Genomic DNA, 17,500 nt, shown 5'->3' on the forward strand with positions numbered 1-17,500 from the left:
CGCAGCGACCAGAGTGTGTGTCTGCGCAGACAGGTCATACAGGTCGTGCTCAACGGCATGGAGCAGTACCAGGAGGTCACGGTGAGGTCAAGACACACACACACACACACACACACACACACACACACACACACACCGGCTCTCAGGGGGCACAGGTATTCTGGCAAACATAACTGACAGGATCTGTAAAACTGACAGGATCTGTTTCTATGTATGTGTGTGTGTGTGTGTGTGTGTGTCTATCTGTGTGTGTGTGTGTGCGTGTGTGTGTGTGTGTGTGCAGGTCCAGAGGAACTGCTGCCTGACGCTGTGTAACTTCAGTATTCCGGAAGAGCTGGAGTTCCAGTACGAGCGAGTGAATCTGCTCCTGCTGAAGATCCTGGAGCCGCTGCGTCAGGACGAGTCCATCCAGCGCATCGCCGTGCATCTGTGCAACGCCCTCGTGTGCCAGGTCGACAACGACCACAAGGAGGCCGTCGGCAAGATGGGCTTCGTCAAGGTAGTGTGTGTGCTCTACGCTTCTCGTGTTCCCTCGTTCTCCTGCGCTCGTTCTCCTGCGCTCGTTCTCCTGCGCTCGTTCTCCTGCGCTCGTTCTCCTGCTCTCGTTCTCCTGCTCTCGTTCTCCTGCGCTCGTTCTCCTGCGCTCGTTCTCCTGCGCTCGTTCTCCTGCGCTCGTTCTCCTGCGCTCGTTCTCCTGCGCTCGTTCTCCTGCTCTCGTTCTCCTGCTCTCGTTCTCCTGCGCTCGTTCTCCTGCTCTCGTTCTCCTGCTCTCGTTCTCCTGCGCTCGTTCTCCTGCGCTCGTTCTCCTGCGCTCGTTCTCCTGCGCTCGTTCTCCTGCACTCGTTCTCCTGCGCTCGTTCTCCTGCACTCGTTCTCCGCCCGTTCTCCTGCTCTCGTTCTCCTGCTCTCGTTCTCCTGCTCTCGTTCTCCTGCTCTCGTTCTCCTGCGCTCGTTCTCCTGCGCTCGTTCTCCTGCACTCGTTCTCCGCCCGTTCTCCTGCTCTCGTTCTCCTGCGCTCGTTCTCCTGCACTCGTTCTCCGCCCGTTCTCCTGCTCTCGTTCTCCTGCTCTCGTTCTCCTGCGCTCGTTCTCCTGCGCTCGTTCTCCTGCTCTCGTTCTCCTGCTCTCGTTCTCCTGCTCTCGTTCTCCTGCACTCGTTCTCCTGCGCTCGTTCTCCTGCTCTCGTTCTCCTGCTCTCGTTCTCCTGCGCTCGTTCTCCTGCTCTCGTTCTCCTGCTCTCGTTCTCCTGCTCTCGTTCTCCTGCGCTCGTTCTCCTGCGCTCGTTCTCCTGCTCTCGTTCTCCTGCTCTCGTTCTCCTGCGCTCGTTCTCCTGCTCTCGTTCTCCTGCGCTCGTTCTCCTGCGCTCGTTCTCCTGCGCTCGTTCTCCTGCTCTCGTTCTCCTGCGCTCGTTCTCCTGCGCTCGTTCTCCTGCTCTCGTTCTCCTGCTCTCGTTCTCCTGCGCTCGTTCTCCGCCCGTTCTCCTGCGCTCGTTCTCCTGCGCTCGTTCTCCTGCGCTCGTTCTCCTGCGCTCGTTCTCCTGCTCTCGTTCTCCTGCTCTCGTTCTCCTGCACTCGTTCTCCGCCCGTTCTCCTGCTCTCGTTCTCCTGCGCTCGTTCTCATGCGCTCGTTCTCCTGCGCTCGTTCTCCTGCTCTCGTTCTCCTGCACTCGTTCTCCGCCCGTTCTCCTGCTCTCGTTCTCCTGCGCTCGTTCTCCTACACTCGTTCTCCGCCCGTTCTCCTGCGCTCGTTCTCCTGCGCTCGTTCTCCTGCGCTCGTTCTCCTGCACTCGTTCTCCTGCACTCGTTCTCCGCCCGTTCTCCTGCGCTCGTTCTCCTGCGCTCGTTCTCCTGCGCTCGTTCTCCTGCGCTCGTTCTCCGCCCGTTCTCCTGCGCTCGTTCTCCTACTCTCGTTCTCCTGCGCTCGTTCTCCTGCGCTCGTTCTCCTGCGCTCGTTCTCCTGCACTCGTTCTCCGCCCGTTCTCCTGCGCTCGTTCTCCTGCACTCGTTCTCCGCCCGTTCTCCTGCGCTCGTTCTCCTGCGCTCGTTCTCCTGCGCTCGTTCTCCTGCTCTCGTTCTCCTGCGCTCGTTCTCCTGCTCTCGTTCTCCTGCGCTCGTTCTCCTGCTCTCGTTCTCCGCCCGTTCTCCTGCGCTCGTTCTCCTGCTCTCGTTCTCCTGCGCTCGTTCTCCTGCGCTCGTTCTCCTGCGCTCGTTCTCCTGCACTCGTTCTCCGCCCGTTCTCCTGCGCTCGTTCTCCTGCACTCGTTCTGCTGCGCTCGTTCTCCTGCGCTCGTTCTCCTGCGCTCGTTCTCCTGCACTCGTTCTCCGCCCGTTCTCCTGCGCTCGTTCTCCTGCTCTCGTTCTCCTGCTCTCGTTCTCCTGCACTCGTTCTCCTGCTCTCGTTCTCCTGCGCTCGTTCTCCTGCGCTCGTTCTCCGCCCGTTCTCCTGCGCTCGTTCTCCTGCGCTCGTTCTCCGCCCGTTCTCCTGCGCTCGTTCTCCTGCACTCGTTCTCCTGCGCTCGTTCTCCGCCCGTTCTCCTGCGCTCGTTCTCCTGCGCTCGTTCTCCTGCGCTCGTTCTCCTGCGCTCGTTCTCCTGCTCTCGTTCTCCTGCGCTCGTTCTCCGCCCGTTCTCCTGCGCTCGTTCTCCTGCACTCGTTCTCCTGCGCTCGTTCTCCGCCCGTTCTCCTGCACTCGTTCTCCTGCGCTCGTTCTCCGCCCGTTCTCCTGCTCTCGTTCTCCTGCGCTCGTTCTCCGCCCGTTCTCCTGCGCTCGTTCTCCTGCGCTCGTTCTCCTGCGCTCGTTCTCCTGCTCTCGTTCTCCTGCACTCGTTCTCCGCCCGTTCTCCTGCGCTCGTTCTCCTGCGCTCGTTCTCCTGCGCTCGTTCTCCTGCGCTCGTTCTCCTGCGCTCGTTCTCCTGCTCTCGTTCTCCTGCGCTCGTTCTCCGCCCGTTCTCCTGCGCTCGTTCTCCTGCACTCGTTCTCCGCCCGTTCTCCTGCGCTCGTTCTCCTGCGCTCGTTCTCCTGCACTCGTTCTCCGCCCGTTCTCCTGCGCTCGTTCTCCTGCTCTCGTTCTCCTGCGCTCGTTCTCCTGCGCTCGTTCTCCTGCGCTCGTTCTCCTGCACTCGTTCTCCGCCCGTTCTCCTGCTCTCGTTCTCCTGCGCTCGTTCTCCTGCACTCGTTCTCCGCCCGTTCTCCTGCGCTCGTTCTCCTGCGCTCGTTCTCCTGCACTCGTTCTCCTGCGCTCGTTCTCCTGCACTCGTTCTCCGCCCGTTCTCCTGCTCTCGTTCTCCTGCGCTCGTTCTCCTGCACTCGTTCTCCGCCCGTTCTCCTGCGCTCGTTCTCCTGCGCTCGTTCTCCTGCGCTCGTTCTCCTGCTCTCGTTCTCCTGCGCTCGTTCTCCTGCGCTCGTTCTCCTGCGCTCGTTCTCCGCCCGTTCTCCTGCGCTCGTTCTGCTGCGCTCGTTCTGCTGCGCTCGTTCTCCTGCACTCGTTCTCCTGCGCTCGTTCTCCTGCGCTCGTTCTCCTGCTCTCGTTCTCCTGCGCTCGTTCTCCTGCGCTCGTTCTCCTGCGCTCGTTCTCCTGCACTCGTTCTCCGCCCGTTCTCCTGCGCTCGTTCTCCTGCACTCGTTCTCCGCCCGTTCTCCTGCGCTCGTTCTCCTGCGCTCGTTCTCCTGCGCTCGTTCTCCTGCGCTCGTTCTCCTGCGCTCGTTCTCCTGCACTCGTTCTCCGCCCGTTCTCCTGCGCTCGTTCTCCTGCGCTCGTTCTCCTGCACTCGTTCTCCGCCCGTTCTCCTGCGCTCGTTCTCCTGCTCTCGTTCTCCTGCACTCGTTCTCCGCCCGTTCTCCTGCGCTCGTTCTCCTGCTCTCGTTCTCCTGCGCTCGTTCTCCTGCACTCGTTCTCCGCCCGTTCTCCTGCACTCGTTCTCCTGCGCTCGTTCTCCTGCACTCGTTCTCCGCCCGTTCTCCTGCTCTCGTTCTCCTGCTCTCGTTCTCCTGCACTCGTTCTCCTGCACTCGTTCTCCTGCGCTCGTTCTCCTGCGCTCGTTCTCCTGCGCTCGTTCTCCTGCACTCGTTCTCCGCCCGTTCTCCTGCACTCGTTCTCCTGCGCTCGTTCTCCTGCACTCGTTCTCCGCCCGTTCTCCTGCGCTCGTTCTCCTCCGCTCGTTCTCCTGCACTCGTTCTCCTGCGCTCGTTCTCCTGCACTCGTTCTCCGCCCGTTCTCCTGCGCTCGTTCTCCTGCTCTCGTTCTCCTGCACTCGTTCTCCGCCCGTTCTCCTGCTCTCGTTCTCCTGCGCTCGTTCTCCTGCACTCGTTCTCCGCCCGTTCTCCTGCGCTCGTTCTCCTGCTCTCGTTCTCCTGCACTCGTTCTCCGCCCGTTCTCCTGCGCTCGTTCTCCTGCGCTCGTTCTCCTGCACTCGTTCTCCGCCCGTTCTCCTGCACTCGTTCTCCTGCGCTCGTTCTCCTGCACTCGTTCTCCGCCCGTTCTCCTGCGCTCGTTCTCCTGCTCTCGTTCTCCTGCTCTCGTTCTCCTGCGCTCATTCTCCTGCACTCGTTCTCCGCCCGTTCTCCTGCACTCGTTCTCCTGCGCTCGTTCTCCTGCACTCGTTCTCCTGCTCTCGTTCTCCTGCGCTCGTTCTCCTGCTCTCGTTCTCCTGCGCTCGTTCTCCTGCGCTCGTTCTCCTGCTCTCGTTCTCCTGCTCTCGTTCTCCTGCGCTCGTTCTCCTGCTCTCGTTCTCCTGCGCTCGTTCTCCTGCGCTCGTTCTCATGCTCTCGTTCTCCTGCACTCGTTCTCCGCCCGTTCTCCTGCGCTCGTTCTCCTGCGCTCGTTCTCCTGCACTCGTTCTCCTGCGCTCGTTCTCCTGCACTCGTTCTCCGCCCGTTCTCCTGCGCTCGTTCTCCTGCGCTCGTTCTCCTGCTCTCGTTCTCCTGCGCTCGTTCTCCTGCGCTCGTTCTCCTGCGCTCGTTCTCATGCTCTCGTTCTCCTGCACTCGTTCTCCGCCCGTTCTCCTGCGCTCGTTCTCCTGCGCGCGTTCTCCTGCACTCGTTCTCCGCCCGTTCTCCTGCTCTCGTTCTCCTGCGCTCGTTCTCCTGCACTCGTTCTCCGCCCGTTCTCCTGCACTCGTTCTCCGCCCGTTCTCCTGCTCTCGTTCTCCTGCGCTCGTTCTCCTGCGCTCGTTCTCCTGCGCTCGTTCTCATGCTCTCGTTCTCCTGCACTCGTTCTCCGCCCGTTCTCCTGCGCTCGTTCTCCTGCGCTCGTTCTCCTGCACTCGTTCTCCGCCCGTTCTCCTGCTCTCGTTCTCCTGCGCTCGTTCTCCTGCACTCGTTCTCCGCCCGTTCTCCTGCACTCGTTCTCCGCCCGTTCTCCTGCTCTCGTTCTCCTGCGCTCGTTCTCCTGCACTCGTTCTCCGCCCGTTCTCCTGCACTCGTTCTCCGCCCGTTCTCCTGCGCTCGTTCTCCTGCTCTCGTTCTCCTGCTCTCGTTCTCCTGCGCTCGTTCTCCTGCACTCGTTCTCCGCCCGTTCTCCTGCTCTCGTTCTCCTGCGCTCGTTCTCCTGCGCTCGTTCTCCTGCGCTCGTTCTCCTGCGCTCGTTCTCCTGCTCTCGTTCTCCTGCGCTCGTTCTCCTGCGCTCGTTCTCATGCTCTCGTTCTCCTGCACTCGTTCTCCGCCCGTTCTCCTGCGCTCGTTCTCCTGCGCTCGTTCTCCTGCGCTCGTTCTCCTGCACTCGTTCTCCGCCCGTTCTCCTGCGCTCGTTCTCCTGCTCTCGTTCTCCTGCGCTCGTTCTCCTGCGCTCGTTCTCCTGCGCTCGTTCTCCTGCACTCGTTCTCCGCCCGTTCTCCTGCGCTCGTTCTCCTGCACTCGTTCTCCTGCGCTCGTTCTCCTGCACTCGTTCTCCGCCCGTTCTCCTGCACTCGTTCTCCTGCTCTCGTTCTCCTGCACTCGTTCTCCGCCCGTTCTCCTGCACTCGTTCTCCTGCGCTCGTTCTCCTGCACTCGTTCTCCGCCCGTTCTCCTGCGCTCGTTCTCCGCCCGTTCTCCTGCGCTCGTTCTCCTGCTCTCGTTCTCCTGCACTCGTTCTCCGCCCGTTCTCCTGCTCTCGTTCTCCTGCGCTCGTTCTCCTGCACTCGTTCTCCGCCCGTTCTCCTGCGCTCGTTCTCCTGCTCTCGTTCTCCTGCACTCGTTCTCCGCCCGTTCTCCTGCGCTCGTTCTCCTGCGCTCGTTCTCCTGCACTCGTTCTCCGCCCGTTCTCCTGCACTCGTTCTCCTGCGCTCGTTCTCCTGCACTCGTTCTCCGCCCGTTCTCCTGCGCTCGTTCTCCTGCTCTCGTTCTCCTGCACTCGTTCTCCGCCCGTTCTCCTGCGCTCGTTCTCCTGCGCTCGTTCTCCTGCACTCGTTCTCCGCCCGTTTTCCTGCACTCGTTCTCCTGCGCTCGTTCTCCTGCACTCGTTCTCCGCCCGTTCTCCTGCGCTCGTTCTCCTGCGCTCGTTCTCCTGCGCTCGTTCTCCTGCACTCGTTCTCCGCCCGTTCTCCTGCTCTCGTTCTCCTGCGCTCGTTCTCCTGCACTCGTTCTCCGCCCGTTCTCCTGCGCTCGTTCTCCTGCTCTCGTTCTCCTGCACTCGTTCTCCGCCCGTTCTCCTGCGCTCGTTCTCCTGCGCTCGTTCTCCTGCACTCGTTCTCCGCCCGTTCTCCTGCGCTCGTTCTCCTGCTCTCGTTCTCCTGCGCTCGTTCTCCTGCACTCGTTCTCCGCCCGTTCTCCTGCACTCGTTCTCCTGCGCTCGTTCTCCTGCACTCGTTCTCCGCCCGTTCTCCTGCGCTCGTTCTCCTGCTCTCGTTCTCCTGCACTCGTTCTCCGCCCGTTCGCCTGCGCTCGTTCTCCTGCTCTCGTTCTCCTGCGCTCGTTCTCCTGCGCTCGTTCTCCTGCGCTCGTTCTCCTGCGCTCGTTCTCCTGCGCTCGTTCTCCTGCACTCGTTCTCCGCCCGTTCTCCTGCGCTCGTTCTCCTGCGCTCGTTCTCCTGCACTCGTTCTCCGCCCGTTCTCCTGCGCTCGTTCTCCTGCGCTCGTTCTCCTGCGCTCGTTCTCCTGCGCTCGTTCTCCTGCGCTCGTTCTCCTGCGCTCGTTCTCCTGCTCTCGTTCTCCTGCACTCGTTCTCCTGCGCTCGTTCTCCGCCCGTTCTCCTGCGCTCGTTCTCCTGCTCTCGTTCTCCTGCGCTCGTTCTCCTGCACTCGTTCTCCGCCCGTTCTCCTGCGCTCGTTCTCCTGCTCTCGTTCTCCTGCACTCGTTCTCCGCCCGTTCTCCTGCGCTCGTTCTCCTGCGCTCGTTCTCCTGCACTCGTTCTCCGCCCGTTCTCCTGCGCTCGTTCTCCTGCTCTCGTTCTCCTGCACTCGTTCTCCGCCCGTTCTCCTGCACTCGTTCTCCGCCCGTTCTCCTGCTCTCGTTCTCCGCCCGTTCTCCTGCGCTCGTTCTCCTGCTCTCGTTCTCCTGCTCTCGTTCTCCTGCGCTCGTTCTCCTGCACTCGTTCTCCGCCCGTTCTCCTGCGCTCGTTCTCCTGCACTCGTTCTCCTGCACTCGTTCTCCTGCTCTCGTTCTCCTGCGCTCGTTCTCCTGCGCTCGTTCTCCTGCGCTCGTTCTCCTGCACTCGTTCTCCTGCGCTCGTTCTCCGCGCTCGTTCTCCTGCGCTCGTTCTCCTGCACTCGTTCTCCTGCTCTCGTTCTCCTGCGCTCGTTCTCCTGCGCTCGTTCTCCTGCGCTCGTTCTCCTGCGCTCGTTCTCATGCTCTCGTTCTCCTGCACTCGTTCTCCGCCCGTTCTCCTGCGCTCGTTCTCCTGCGCGCGTTCTCCTGCACTCGTTCTCCGCCCGTTCTCCTGCTCTCGTTCTCCTGCGCTCGTTCTCCTGCACTCGTTCTCCGCCCGTTCTCCTGCACTCGTTCTCCGCCCGTTCTCCTGCTCTCGTTCTCCTGCGCTCGTTCTCCTGCGCTCGTTCTCCTGCGCTCGTTCTCATGCTCTCGTTCTCCTGCACTCGTTCTCCGCCCGTTCTCCTGCGCTCGTTCTCCTGCGCTCGTTCTCCTGCACTCGTTCTCCGCCCGTTCTCCTGCGCTCGTTCTCCTGCGCTCGTTCTCCTGCGCTCGTTCTCCTGCGCTCGTTCTCCTGCGCTCGTTCTCCTGCGCTCGTTCTCCTGCTCTCGTTCTCCTGCGCTCGTTCTCCTGCGCTCGTTCTCCGCCCGTTCTCCTGCGCTCGTTCTCCTGCTCTCGTTCTCCTGCGCTCGTTCTCCTGCACTCGTTCTCCGCCCGTTCTCCTGCGCTCGTTCTCCTGCTCTCGTTCTCCTGCACTCGTTCTCCGCCCGTTCTCCTGCGCTCGTTCTCCTGCGCTCGTTCTCCTGCACTCGTTCTCCGCCCGTTCTCCTGCGCTCGTTCTCCTGCTCTCGTTCTCCTGCACTCGTTCTCCGCCCGTTCTCCTGCACTCGTTCTCCGCCCGTTCTCCTGCTCTCGTTCTCCGCCCGTTCTCCTGCGCTCGTTCTCCTGCTCTCGTTCTCCTGCTCTCGTTCTCCTGCGCTCGTTCTCCTGCACTCGTTCTCCGCCCGTTCTCCTGCGCTCGTTCTCCTGCACTCGTTCTCCTGCACTCGTTCTCCTGCTCTCGTTCTCCTGCGCTCGTTCTCCTGCGCTCGTTCTCCTGCGCTCGTTCTCCTGCACTCGTTCTCCTGCGCTCGTTCTCCGCGCTCGTTCTCCTGCGCTCGTTCTCCTGCACTCGTTCTCCTGCTCTCGTTCTCCTGCGCTCGTTCTCCTGCGCTCGTTCTCCTGCGCTCGTTCTCCTGCGCTCGTTCTCATGCTCTCGTTCTCCTGCACTCGTTCTCCGCCCGTTCTCCTGCGCTCGTTCTCCTGCGCGCGTTCTCCTGCACTCGTTCTCCGCCCGTTCTCCTGCTCTCGTTCTCCTGCGCTCGTTCTCCTGCACTCGTTCTCCGCCCGTTCTCCTGCACTCGTTCTCCGCCCGTTCTCCTGCTCTCGTTCTCCTGCGCTCGTTCTCCTGCGCTCGTTCTCCTGCGCTCGTTCTCATGCTCTCGTTCTCCTGCACTCGTTCTCCGCCCGTTCTCCTGCGCTCGTTCTCCTGCGCTCGTTCTCCTGCACTCGTTCTCCGCCCGTTCTCCTGCTCTCGTTCTCCTGCGCTCGTTCTCCTGCGCTCGTTCTCCTGCGCTCGTTCTCCTGCGCTCGTTCTCCTGCTCTCGTTCTCCTGCGCTCGTTCTCCTGCGCTCGTTCTCATGCTCTCGTTCTCCTGCACTCGTTCTCCGCCCGTTCTCCTGCGCTCGTTCTCCTGCGCTCGTTCTCCTGCGCTCGTTCTCCTGCACTCGTTCTCCGCCCGTTCTCCTGCGCTCGTTCTCCTGCTCTCGTTCTCCTGCGCTCGTTCTCCTGCGCTCGTTCTCCTGCGCTCGTTCTCCTGCACTCGTTCTCCGCCCGTTCTCCTGCGCTCGTTCTCCTGCACTCGTTCTCCTGCGCTCGTTCTCCTGCACTCGTTCTCCGCCCGTTCTCCTGCACTCGTTCTCCTGCTCTCGTTCTCCTGCACTCGTTCTCCGCCCGTTCTCCTGCACTCGTTCTCCTGCGCTCGTTCTCCTGCACTCGTTCTCCGCCCGTTCTCCTGCGCTCGTTCTCCGCCCGTTCTCCTGCGCTCGTTCTCCTGCTCTCGTTCTCCTGCACTCGTTCTCCGCCCGTTCTCCTGCTCTCGTTCTCCTGCGCTCGTTCTCCTGCACTCGTTCTCCGCCCGTTCTCCTGCGCTCGTTCTCCTGCTCTCGTTCTCCTGCACTCGTTCTCCGCCCGTTCTCCTGCGCTCGTTCTCCTGCGCTCGTTCTCCTGCACTCGTTCTCCGCCCGTTCTCCTGCACTCGTTCTCCTGCGCTCGTTCTCCTGCACTCGTTCTCCGCCCGTTCTCCTGCGCTCGTTCTCCTGCTCTCGTTCTCCTGCACTCGTTCTCCGCCCGTTCTCCTGCGCTCGTTCTCCTGCGCTCGTTCTCCTGCACTCGTTCTCCGCCCGTTTTCCTGCACTCGTTCTCCTGCGCTCGTTCTCCTGCACTCGTTCTCCGCCCGTTCTCCTGCGCTCGTTCTCCTGCGCTCGTTCTCCTGCGCTCGTTCTCCTGCACTCGTTCTCCGCCCGTTCTCCTGCTCTCGTTCTCCTGCGCTCGTTCTCCTGCACTCGTTCTCCGCCCGTTCTCCTGCGCTCGTTCTCCTGCTCTCGTTCTCCTGCACTCGTTCTCCGCCCGTTCTCCTGCGCTCGTTCTCCTGCGCTCGTTCTCCTGCACTCGTTCTCCGCCCGTTCTCCTGCGCTCGTTCTCCTGCTCTCGTTCTCCTGCGCTCGTTCTCCTGCACTCGTTCTCCGCCCGTTCTCCTGCACTCGTTCTCCTGCGCTCGTTCTCCTGCACTCGTTCTCCGCCCGTTCTCCTGCGCTCGTTCTCCTGCTCTCGTTCTCCTGCACTCGTTCTCCGCCCGTTCGCCTGCGCTCGTTCTCCTGCTCTCGTTCTCCTGCGCTCGTTCTCCTGCGCTCGTTCTCCTGCGCTCGTTCTCCTGCGCTCGTTCTCCTGCACTCGTTCTCCGCCCGTTCTCCTGCGCTCGTTCTCCTGCGCTCGTTCTCCTGCGCTCGTTCTCCGCCCGTTCTCCTGCGCTCGTTCTCCTGCGCTCGTTCTCCTGCGCTCGTTCTCCTGCGCTCGTTCTCCTGCGCTCGTTCTCCTGCGCTCGTTCTCCTGCTCTCGTTCTCCTGCGCTCGTTCTCCTGCGCTCGTTCTCCGCCCGTTCTCCTGCGCTCGTTCTCCTGCTCTCGTTCTCCTGCGCTCGTTCTCCTGCACTCGTTCTCCGCCCGTTCTCCTGCGCTCGTTCTCCTGCTCTCGTTCTCCTGCACTCGTTCTCCGCCCGTTCTCCTGCGCTCGTTCTCCTGCGCTCGTTCTCCTGCACTCGTTCTCCGCCCGTTCTCCTGCGCTCGTTCTCCTGCTCTCGTTCTCCTGCACTCGTTCTCCGCCCGTTCTCCTGCGCTCGTTCTCCTGCTCTCGTTCTCCTGCTCTCGTTCTCCTGCGCTCGTTCTCCTGCGCTCGTTCTCCTGCTCTCGTTCTCCTGCGCTCGTTCTCCTGCGCTCGTTCTCCTGCGCTCGTTCTCCTGCGCTCGTTCTCCTGCACTCGTTCTCCGCCCGTTCTCCTGCGCTCGTTCTCCTGCGCTCGTTCTCCTGCACTCGTTCTCCTGCTCTCGTTCTCCTGCGCTCGTTCTCCTCCGCTCGTTCTCCTGCTCTCGTTCTCCTGCGCTCGTTCTCCTGCTCTCGTTCTCCTGCGCTCGTTCTCCTGCTCTCGTTCTCCTGCGCTCGTTCTCCTGCTCTCGTTCTCCTGCTCTCGTTCTCCTCCGCTCGTTCTCCTGCTCTCGTTCTCCTGCGCTCGTTCTCCTGCGCCCGTTCTCCTGCGCCCGTTCTCCTGCTCTCGTTCTCCTGCGCTCGTTCTCCTGCGCTCGTTCTCCTGCGCTCGTTCTCCTGCGCTCGTTCTCCTGCGCCCGTTCTCCTGCGCTCGTTCTCCTGCGCTCGTTCTCCTGCGCTCGTTCTCCTGCGCTCGTTCTCCTGCTCTCGTTCTCCTGCGCTCGTTCTCCTGCACTCGTTCTCCGCCCGTTCTCCTGCGCTCGTTCTCCTGCTCTCGTTCTCCTGCGCTCGTTCTCATGCGCTCGTTCTCCTGCTCTCGTTCTCCTGCGCTCGTTCTCCTGCTCTCGTTCTCCTGCGCTCGTTCTCCTGCGCTCGTTCTCCTGCGCTCGTTCTCCTGCGCTCGTTCTCCTGCACTCGTTCTCCGCCCGTTCTCCTGCGCTCGTTCTCCTGCGCTCGTTCTCCTGCACTCGTTCTCCGCCCGTTCTCCTGCGCTCGTTCTCCTGCGCTCGTTCTCCTGCGCTCGTTCTCCTGCGCTCGTTCTCCTGCACTCGTTCTCCTGCGCTCGTTCTCCTGCTCTCGTTCTCCTGCGCTCGTTCTCCTGCGCTCGTTCTCCGCCCGTTCTCCTGCGCTCGTTCTCCTGCTCTCGTTCTCCTGCGCTCGTTCTCCTGCACTCGTTCTCCGCCCGTTCTCCTGCGCTCGTTCTCCTGCTCTCGTTCTCCTGCACTCGTTCTCCGCCCGTTCTCCTGCGCTCGTTCTCCTGCGCTCGTTCTCCTGCACTCGTTATCCGCCCGTTCTCCTGCGCTCGTTCTCCTGCTCTCGTTCTCCTGCACTCGTTCTCCGCCCGTTCTCCTGCGCTCGTTCTCCTGCACTCGTTCTCCGCCCGTTCTCCTGCGCTCGTTCTCCTGCGCTCGTTCTCCTGCACTCGTTCTCCGCCCGTTCTCCTGCGCTCGTTCTCCTGCGCTCGTTCTCCTGCACTCGTTCTCCTGCTCTCGTTCTCCTGCGCTCGTTCTCCTCCGCTCGTTCTCCTGCTCTCGTTCTCCTGCGCTCGTTCTCCTGCTCTCGTTCTCCTGCGCTCGTTCTCCTGCTCTCGTTCTCCTGCGCTCGTTCTCCTGCTCTCGTTCTCCTGCTCTCGTTCTCCTCCGCTCGTTCTCCTGCTCTCGTTCTCCTGCGCTCGTTCTCCTGCGCCCGTTCTCCTGCGCCCGTTCTCCTGCTCTCGTTCTCCTGCGCTCGTTCTCCTGCGCTCGTTCTCCTGCGCTCGTTCTCCTGCGCTCGTTCTCCTGCGCCCGTTCTCCTGCGCTCGTTCTCCTGCGCTCGTTCTCCTGCGCTCGTTCTCCTGCGCTCGTTCTCCTGCTCTCGTTCTCCTGCGCTCGTTCTCCTGCACTCGTTCTCCGCCCGTTCTCCTGCGCTCGTTCTCCTGCTCTCGTTCTCCTGCACTCGTTCTCATGCGCTCGTTCTCCTGCTCTCGTTCTCCTGCGCTCGTTCTCCTGCGCTCGTTCTCCTGCGCTCGTTCTCCTGCGCTCGTTCTCCTGCGCTCGTTCTCCTGCACTCGTTCTCATGCGCTCGTTCTCCTGCTCTCGTTCTCCTGCGCTCGTTCTCATGCGCTCGTTCTCCTGCGCTCGTTCTCCTGCGCTCGTTCTCCTGCGCTCGTTCTCCTGCACTCGTTCTCATGCGCTCGTTCTCCTGCTCTCGTTCTCCTGCGCTCGTTCTCCTGCGCTCGTTCTCCTGCGCTCGTTCTCATGCGCTCGTTCTCCTGCGCTCGTTCTCCTGCGCCCGTTCTCCTGCGCTCGTTCTCCTGCGCTCGTTCTCCTCCGCTCGTTCTCCTGCGCTCGTTCTCCTGCGCTCGTTCTCCTGCGCTCGTTCTCATGCTCTCGTTCTCCTGCGCCCGTTCTCCTGCGCTCGTTCTCCCGCGCTCGTTCTCCGCGCTCGTTCTCCTGCTCTCGTTCTCCTGCGCTCGTTCTCCTGCGCTCGTTCTCCTCCGCTCGTTCTCCTGCGCTCGTTCTCCTGCGCTCGTTCTCCTGCGCTCGTTCTCATGCTCTCGTTCTCCTCCGCTCGTTCTCCTGCTCTCGTTCTCCTGCGCTCGTTCTCCTGCTCTCGTTCTCCTGCTCTCGTTCTCCTGCGCTCGTTCTCATGCTCTCGTTCTCCTGCTCTCGTTCTCCTCCGCTCGTTCTCCGCGCTCGTTCTCCTGCGCTCGTTCTCCTGCGCTCGTTCTCCCGCTCTCGTTCTCCCGCGCTCGTTCTCCCGCTCTCGTTCTCCCGCGCTCGTTCTCCCGCGCTCGTTCTCTTGCGCTCGTTCTCCTGCGCTCGTTCTCCCGCTCTCGTTCTCCCGCGCTCGTTCTCCCGCGCTCGTTCTCTTGCGCTCGTTCTCCCGCGCTCGTTCTCCCGCTCTCGTTCTCCCGCGCTCGTTCTCCTGCTATCGTTCTCCTGCGCTCGTTCTCCTGCTCTCGTTCTCCTGCGCTCGTTCTCCCGCGCTCGTTCTCCTGCGCTCGTTCTCCTGCGCTCGTTCTCCTGCGCTCGTTCTCCTGCGCTCGTTCTCCCGCGCTCGTTCTCCCGCGCTCGTTCTCTTGCGCTCGTTCTCCCGCGCTCGTTCTCCCGCTCTCGTTCTCCCGCGCTCGTTCTCCCGCGCTCGTTCTCTTGCGCTCGTTCTCCTGTGCATGTACATTTGCAATCACAGTTAGCATATTAAACACTTCAATAATTTATGCAAAAAATGCGTGTAAACGATGTAATAATTCGAGGCAGAAACTGAGCTCACTGGAGTAATGAACACTTCAAATGCAATAAATATAATGCAATAAAGGGAGATATTGATATTTTTCTAAAGCTAGTTTTTGCTCCGTTTCCTGTAGTGACATGATTTCCCAAAAGCATTTCTCATGAATGGTGTGTGTGTGTGTGTGTGTGTGTGTGTGTGTTGCAGACGATGCTGAATCTGATCCAGAAGAAGCTGCAGGACAGAATGGTGCGTCACACTGTCATTGATAAACTACTGTAGTTTTGGTTCATAGTTTTATACAGTCAAACCAAAATATATTTACACACCTTCAACATTTCTCACATTATCAGTTTATTCGCTATAGTTTAGAGAATGGTAATGAAATATGAGCAGAACTCAGTTGATATTTGACTGGTTTTGTCCATCTTCTGTTAGACTGTCTCACACATGAATTATGTTGAATATCTGTCAGCTGTTAAATTTAACTACACAATTAGATAATACCAGTTTAGCTCAACCAATCACCAAGCAATGCTTCATTGTGTTCAGTCTGTGTGTAAAAAGAGCATTAGTTATTACAGAAAACACACTTCAGCAGAACATGATCAGCTCAAAGTGTCCCAATCATTTTTGGGCCCATTTTAGTCTCTGTATGAAGAGTTTTTGGGTGTAATATGTCACAGTTTACTGTATTCTGCTCTCCTCTCTCACACTGATGAACTATAGTGTCCTGATCACACTAGTGGAACAATATCACACATGATATCTGGTGTCTGAATAATTTTTGGTTTGACTGTATATTAATGATTAAGATTGCAAGGCGACTCTATGTACCTCCAGTTACTGTGTGTGTAATGCAGTGTGTGTGTGTGTAATGCAGTGTGTGTGTGTGTTCAGTGTGTGTGTAATGCAGTGTGTGTGTGTTTAATGCAGTGTGTGTGTGTTCAGTGTGATCAGGTGATGGAGTTCTCCTTGAGTGTGCTGTGTGTGTAATGCAGAGTGTGTGTTAAGTGTGTGTGTTTAATGCAGTGTGTGTGTGTGTTCAGTGTGATCAGGTGATGGAGTTCTCCTTGAGTGTGCTGTGTGTGTAATGCAGAGTGTGTGTTAAGTGTGTGTGTGTTTAATGCAGTGTGTGTGTGTGTTCAGTGTGATCAGGTGATGGAGTTCTCCTGGAGTGCGCTGTGTGTGTTTAATGCTGTGTGTGTGTGTGTTCAGTGTGATCAGGTGATGGAGTTCTCCTTGAGTGTGCTGTGTGTGTGTAATGCAGAGTGTGTGTTAAGTGTGTGTGTGTTTAATGCAGTGTGTGTGTGTGTTCAGTGTGATCAGGTGATGGAGTTCTCCTGGAGTGCGCTGTGGAACATCACTGACGAGACGCCGGATAACTGCCAGATGTTTCTGGAGTGTAACGGCATGAACCTGTTCCTGGACTGTCTGAAGGTGCTCTCTCTCTCTCTCTCTCTCTCTCTCTCTCTCTCTCTCTCTCTCTCTCTCTCTCTCTCTCTTTCTCTCTTTCTCTCTTTCTCTCTTTCTCTCTTTCTCTCTTCTCTCTCTCTCTCTCTCTCTCTCTCCCTCTCTCTCTCTCTCCATCTCTCTCTCTCTCCATCTCTCTCTCTCTGTCTCTCTGCCTCTCTCTCTCTCTCTCTCTCTCTCTCTCTCTCTCTCTGCTGTGTGTTCAGCCAATGAGGATTAACCAGACTCTGGTGTCAGTGCGCTTCCTCTGAACCAGTGTGAACGCTCACAGCCCAACCAAACCAGACCACACTCTGACATCCACTACACACACACACACTCTCTCTCTCTCACGCACACACACACTCAAAAACACACACACACACACACACACACACACACACACACAATTATAGCTGCATAATTTATCCAGTTTGCTGTAATGCAGAAGCAGAAAGCGAGTATTTGCTTTATAGCCCAAACCTGAGAGAATGCCGACAGCATGGAAGCCTGTTAACAAAGAGTGCATCATTTTATAGTTAAATGCCGCTGGGATTAAAAACTGTTTTTGTCTTTAAGATCCTGAGAGGAACAAGTTTGTGTTACTAGTGCAAAATAGATTTATTAAAGGAAATGAGTGTGAAATAGGGTTAGGAGTGATTACACTACTAGGTGAAGTGATCACAGTCTTTCCTGTGGCTCAAACAGTAGAGTTAGCGCTTGCAACGCCCAGGTCATGGGTTCGGTCCCCAGGGAGAGCAAGAACTGAGAAGACTGTAAATGTGGAGCTTGAAGTGTGAGCGTCCGCATAATGCGTTAAAATGACTAAACTGAAACAGACACACATGTCCACAAGTTCACTCAAGGCTTAATCGCATGCGTCGCATTTCAAACACACCCTGAATAACCTTTCGTGTCACATGACCTTGTCACATGTTTGCATCTGCTCTTTCTTGTTTGATTCCTGCTCTCCCGCAGGAGTTTCCAGATAAACAGGAGCTGCACCGAAACATGCTGGGGCTTCTGGGTAATGTGGCCGAAGTGAGAGCGCTGAGACCGCAGCTCCTGACCAAGCAGTTCATCAGCGTCTTCAGGTGTGACACGCGTTCAGTGCAGTGCATGATGGGACGGGGTCAGAGGTCGTGTGTGTCTGATGTGTGTGTGTGTGTGTGTGCCTCAGTGAGCTGCTGGACAGTAAGGCGGACGGCATCGAGGTGTCCTATAACGCCTGTGGGGTTCTGTCCCACATCATGTTCGACGGGCCCGAGGTCTGGGCCATGGAGGAGCCCCAGAGGTCAGAGGTCATGGACAAAATGTGGGCGGCCATCCAGAGCTGGGACGTCAGCTCGCGACGCAACATCAACTACAGGTGTGTGTAGTGTGTGTAACCTCACGCTGATCTAATACAGCTTAGCATGATGAGGATGATGATGAGGATGACCTGGTTATGACTCTTTTAACTCGGGTGCCGTATAAGTCACACGTTGTTGAGAAACTCTGATAAGTTGCGTCAGTGTAAAAGTCATATTTTATTATTACATACAAAATAATGTGAAACACCGGTAAATAAAATGTAATATTTACAAACAAACACTATAAAAATGTTTCCTTTCACTCTCTACAACAAATCCTCATCCTTCCCTTTTTGACCCGAAATATATATATTTTTTTTTAAATACTAAAATTGAGTGTTCATCAGAGGGTTCAAGACTCTAGGACTTCTGTCGCACTTGAACATGAACACACACACACACACACACACACACACACACACACACACACACACACACAAACTCAATGGATTTGAGGAGTTTTGTGGTTGAAATGTAAAACAGTATCGAATCCTTCCCTCTCGGGTGGGTCTGACCCCCTGAGGAACGAAGGGAATGCGAGGAATGCTTCAGGACACAGAGAAACACCTAAAAATGCTCAAAGCTCAAACTAAGAATTCTAAAACTTTACCAAAAAATTATTTTATAATGTCTAC

At 58.6% G+C, this 17,500-nt stretch overlaps 1 protein-coding gene across 1 annotated transcript in view; it reads left to right on the forward strand.

Annotated features, from left to right (window-relative positions):
* Positions 1 to 17,500, forward strand: part of zer1 (zyg-11 related, cell cycle regulator) — a 40,141-nt gene that overhangs the window by 15,892 nt on the left and 6,749 nt on the right. The window contains exons 8-13 of the mRNA XM_079846856.1: positions 1 to 81; positions 284 to 499; positions 14,269 to 14,310; positions 15,382 to 15,501; positions 16,492 to 16,607; positions 16,694 to 16,882. The exon at positions 1 to 81 is cut by the window's left edge and continues 93 nt beyond it. Coding sequence (XP_079702982.1) covers positions 1 to 81; positions 284 to 499; positions 14,269 to 14,310; positions 15,382 to 15,501; positions 16,492 to 16,607; positions 16,694 to 16,882 — 764 coding nt within the window. The remainder of the gene's footprint in view (positions 82 to 283; positions 500 to 14,268; positions 14,311 to 15,381; positions 15,502 to 16,491; positions 16,608 to 16,693; positions 16,883 to 17,500) is intronic.

Source organism: Squalius cephalus (genome assembly GCF_949319135.1).
Source record: "Squalius cephalus genome assembly, chromosome: 17".
Lineage (NCBI taxonomy): Eukaryota > Metazoa > Chordata > Actinopteri > Cypriniformes > Leuciscidae > Squalius > Squalius cephalus.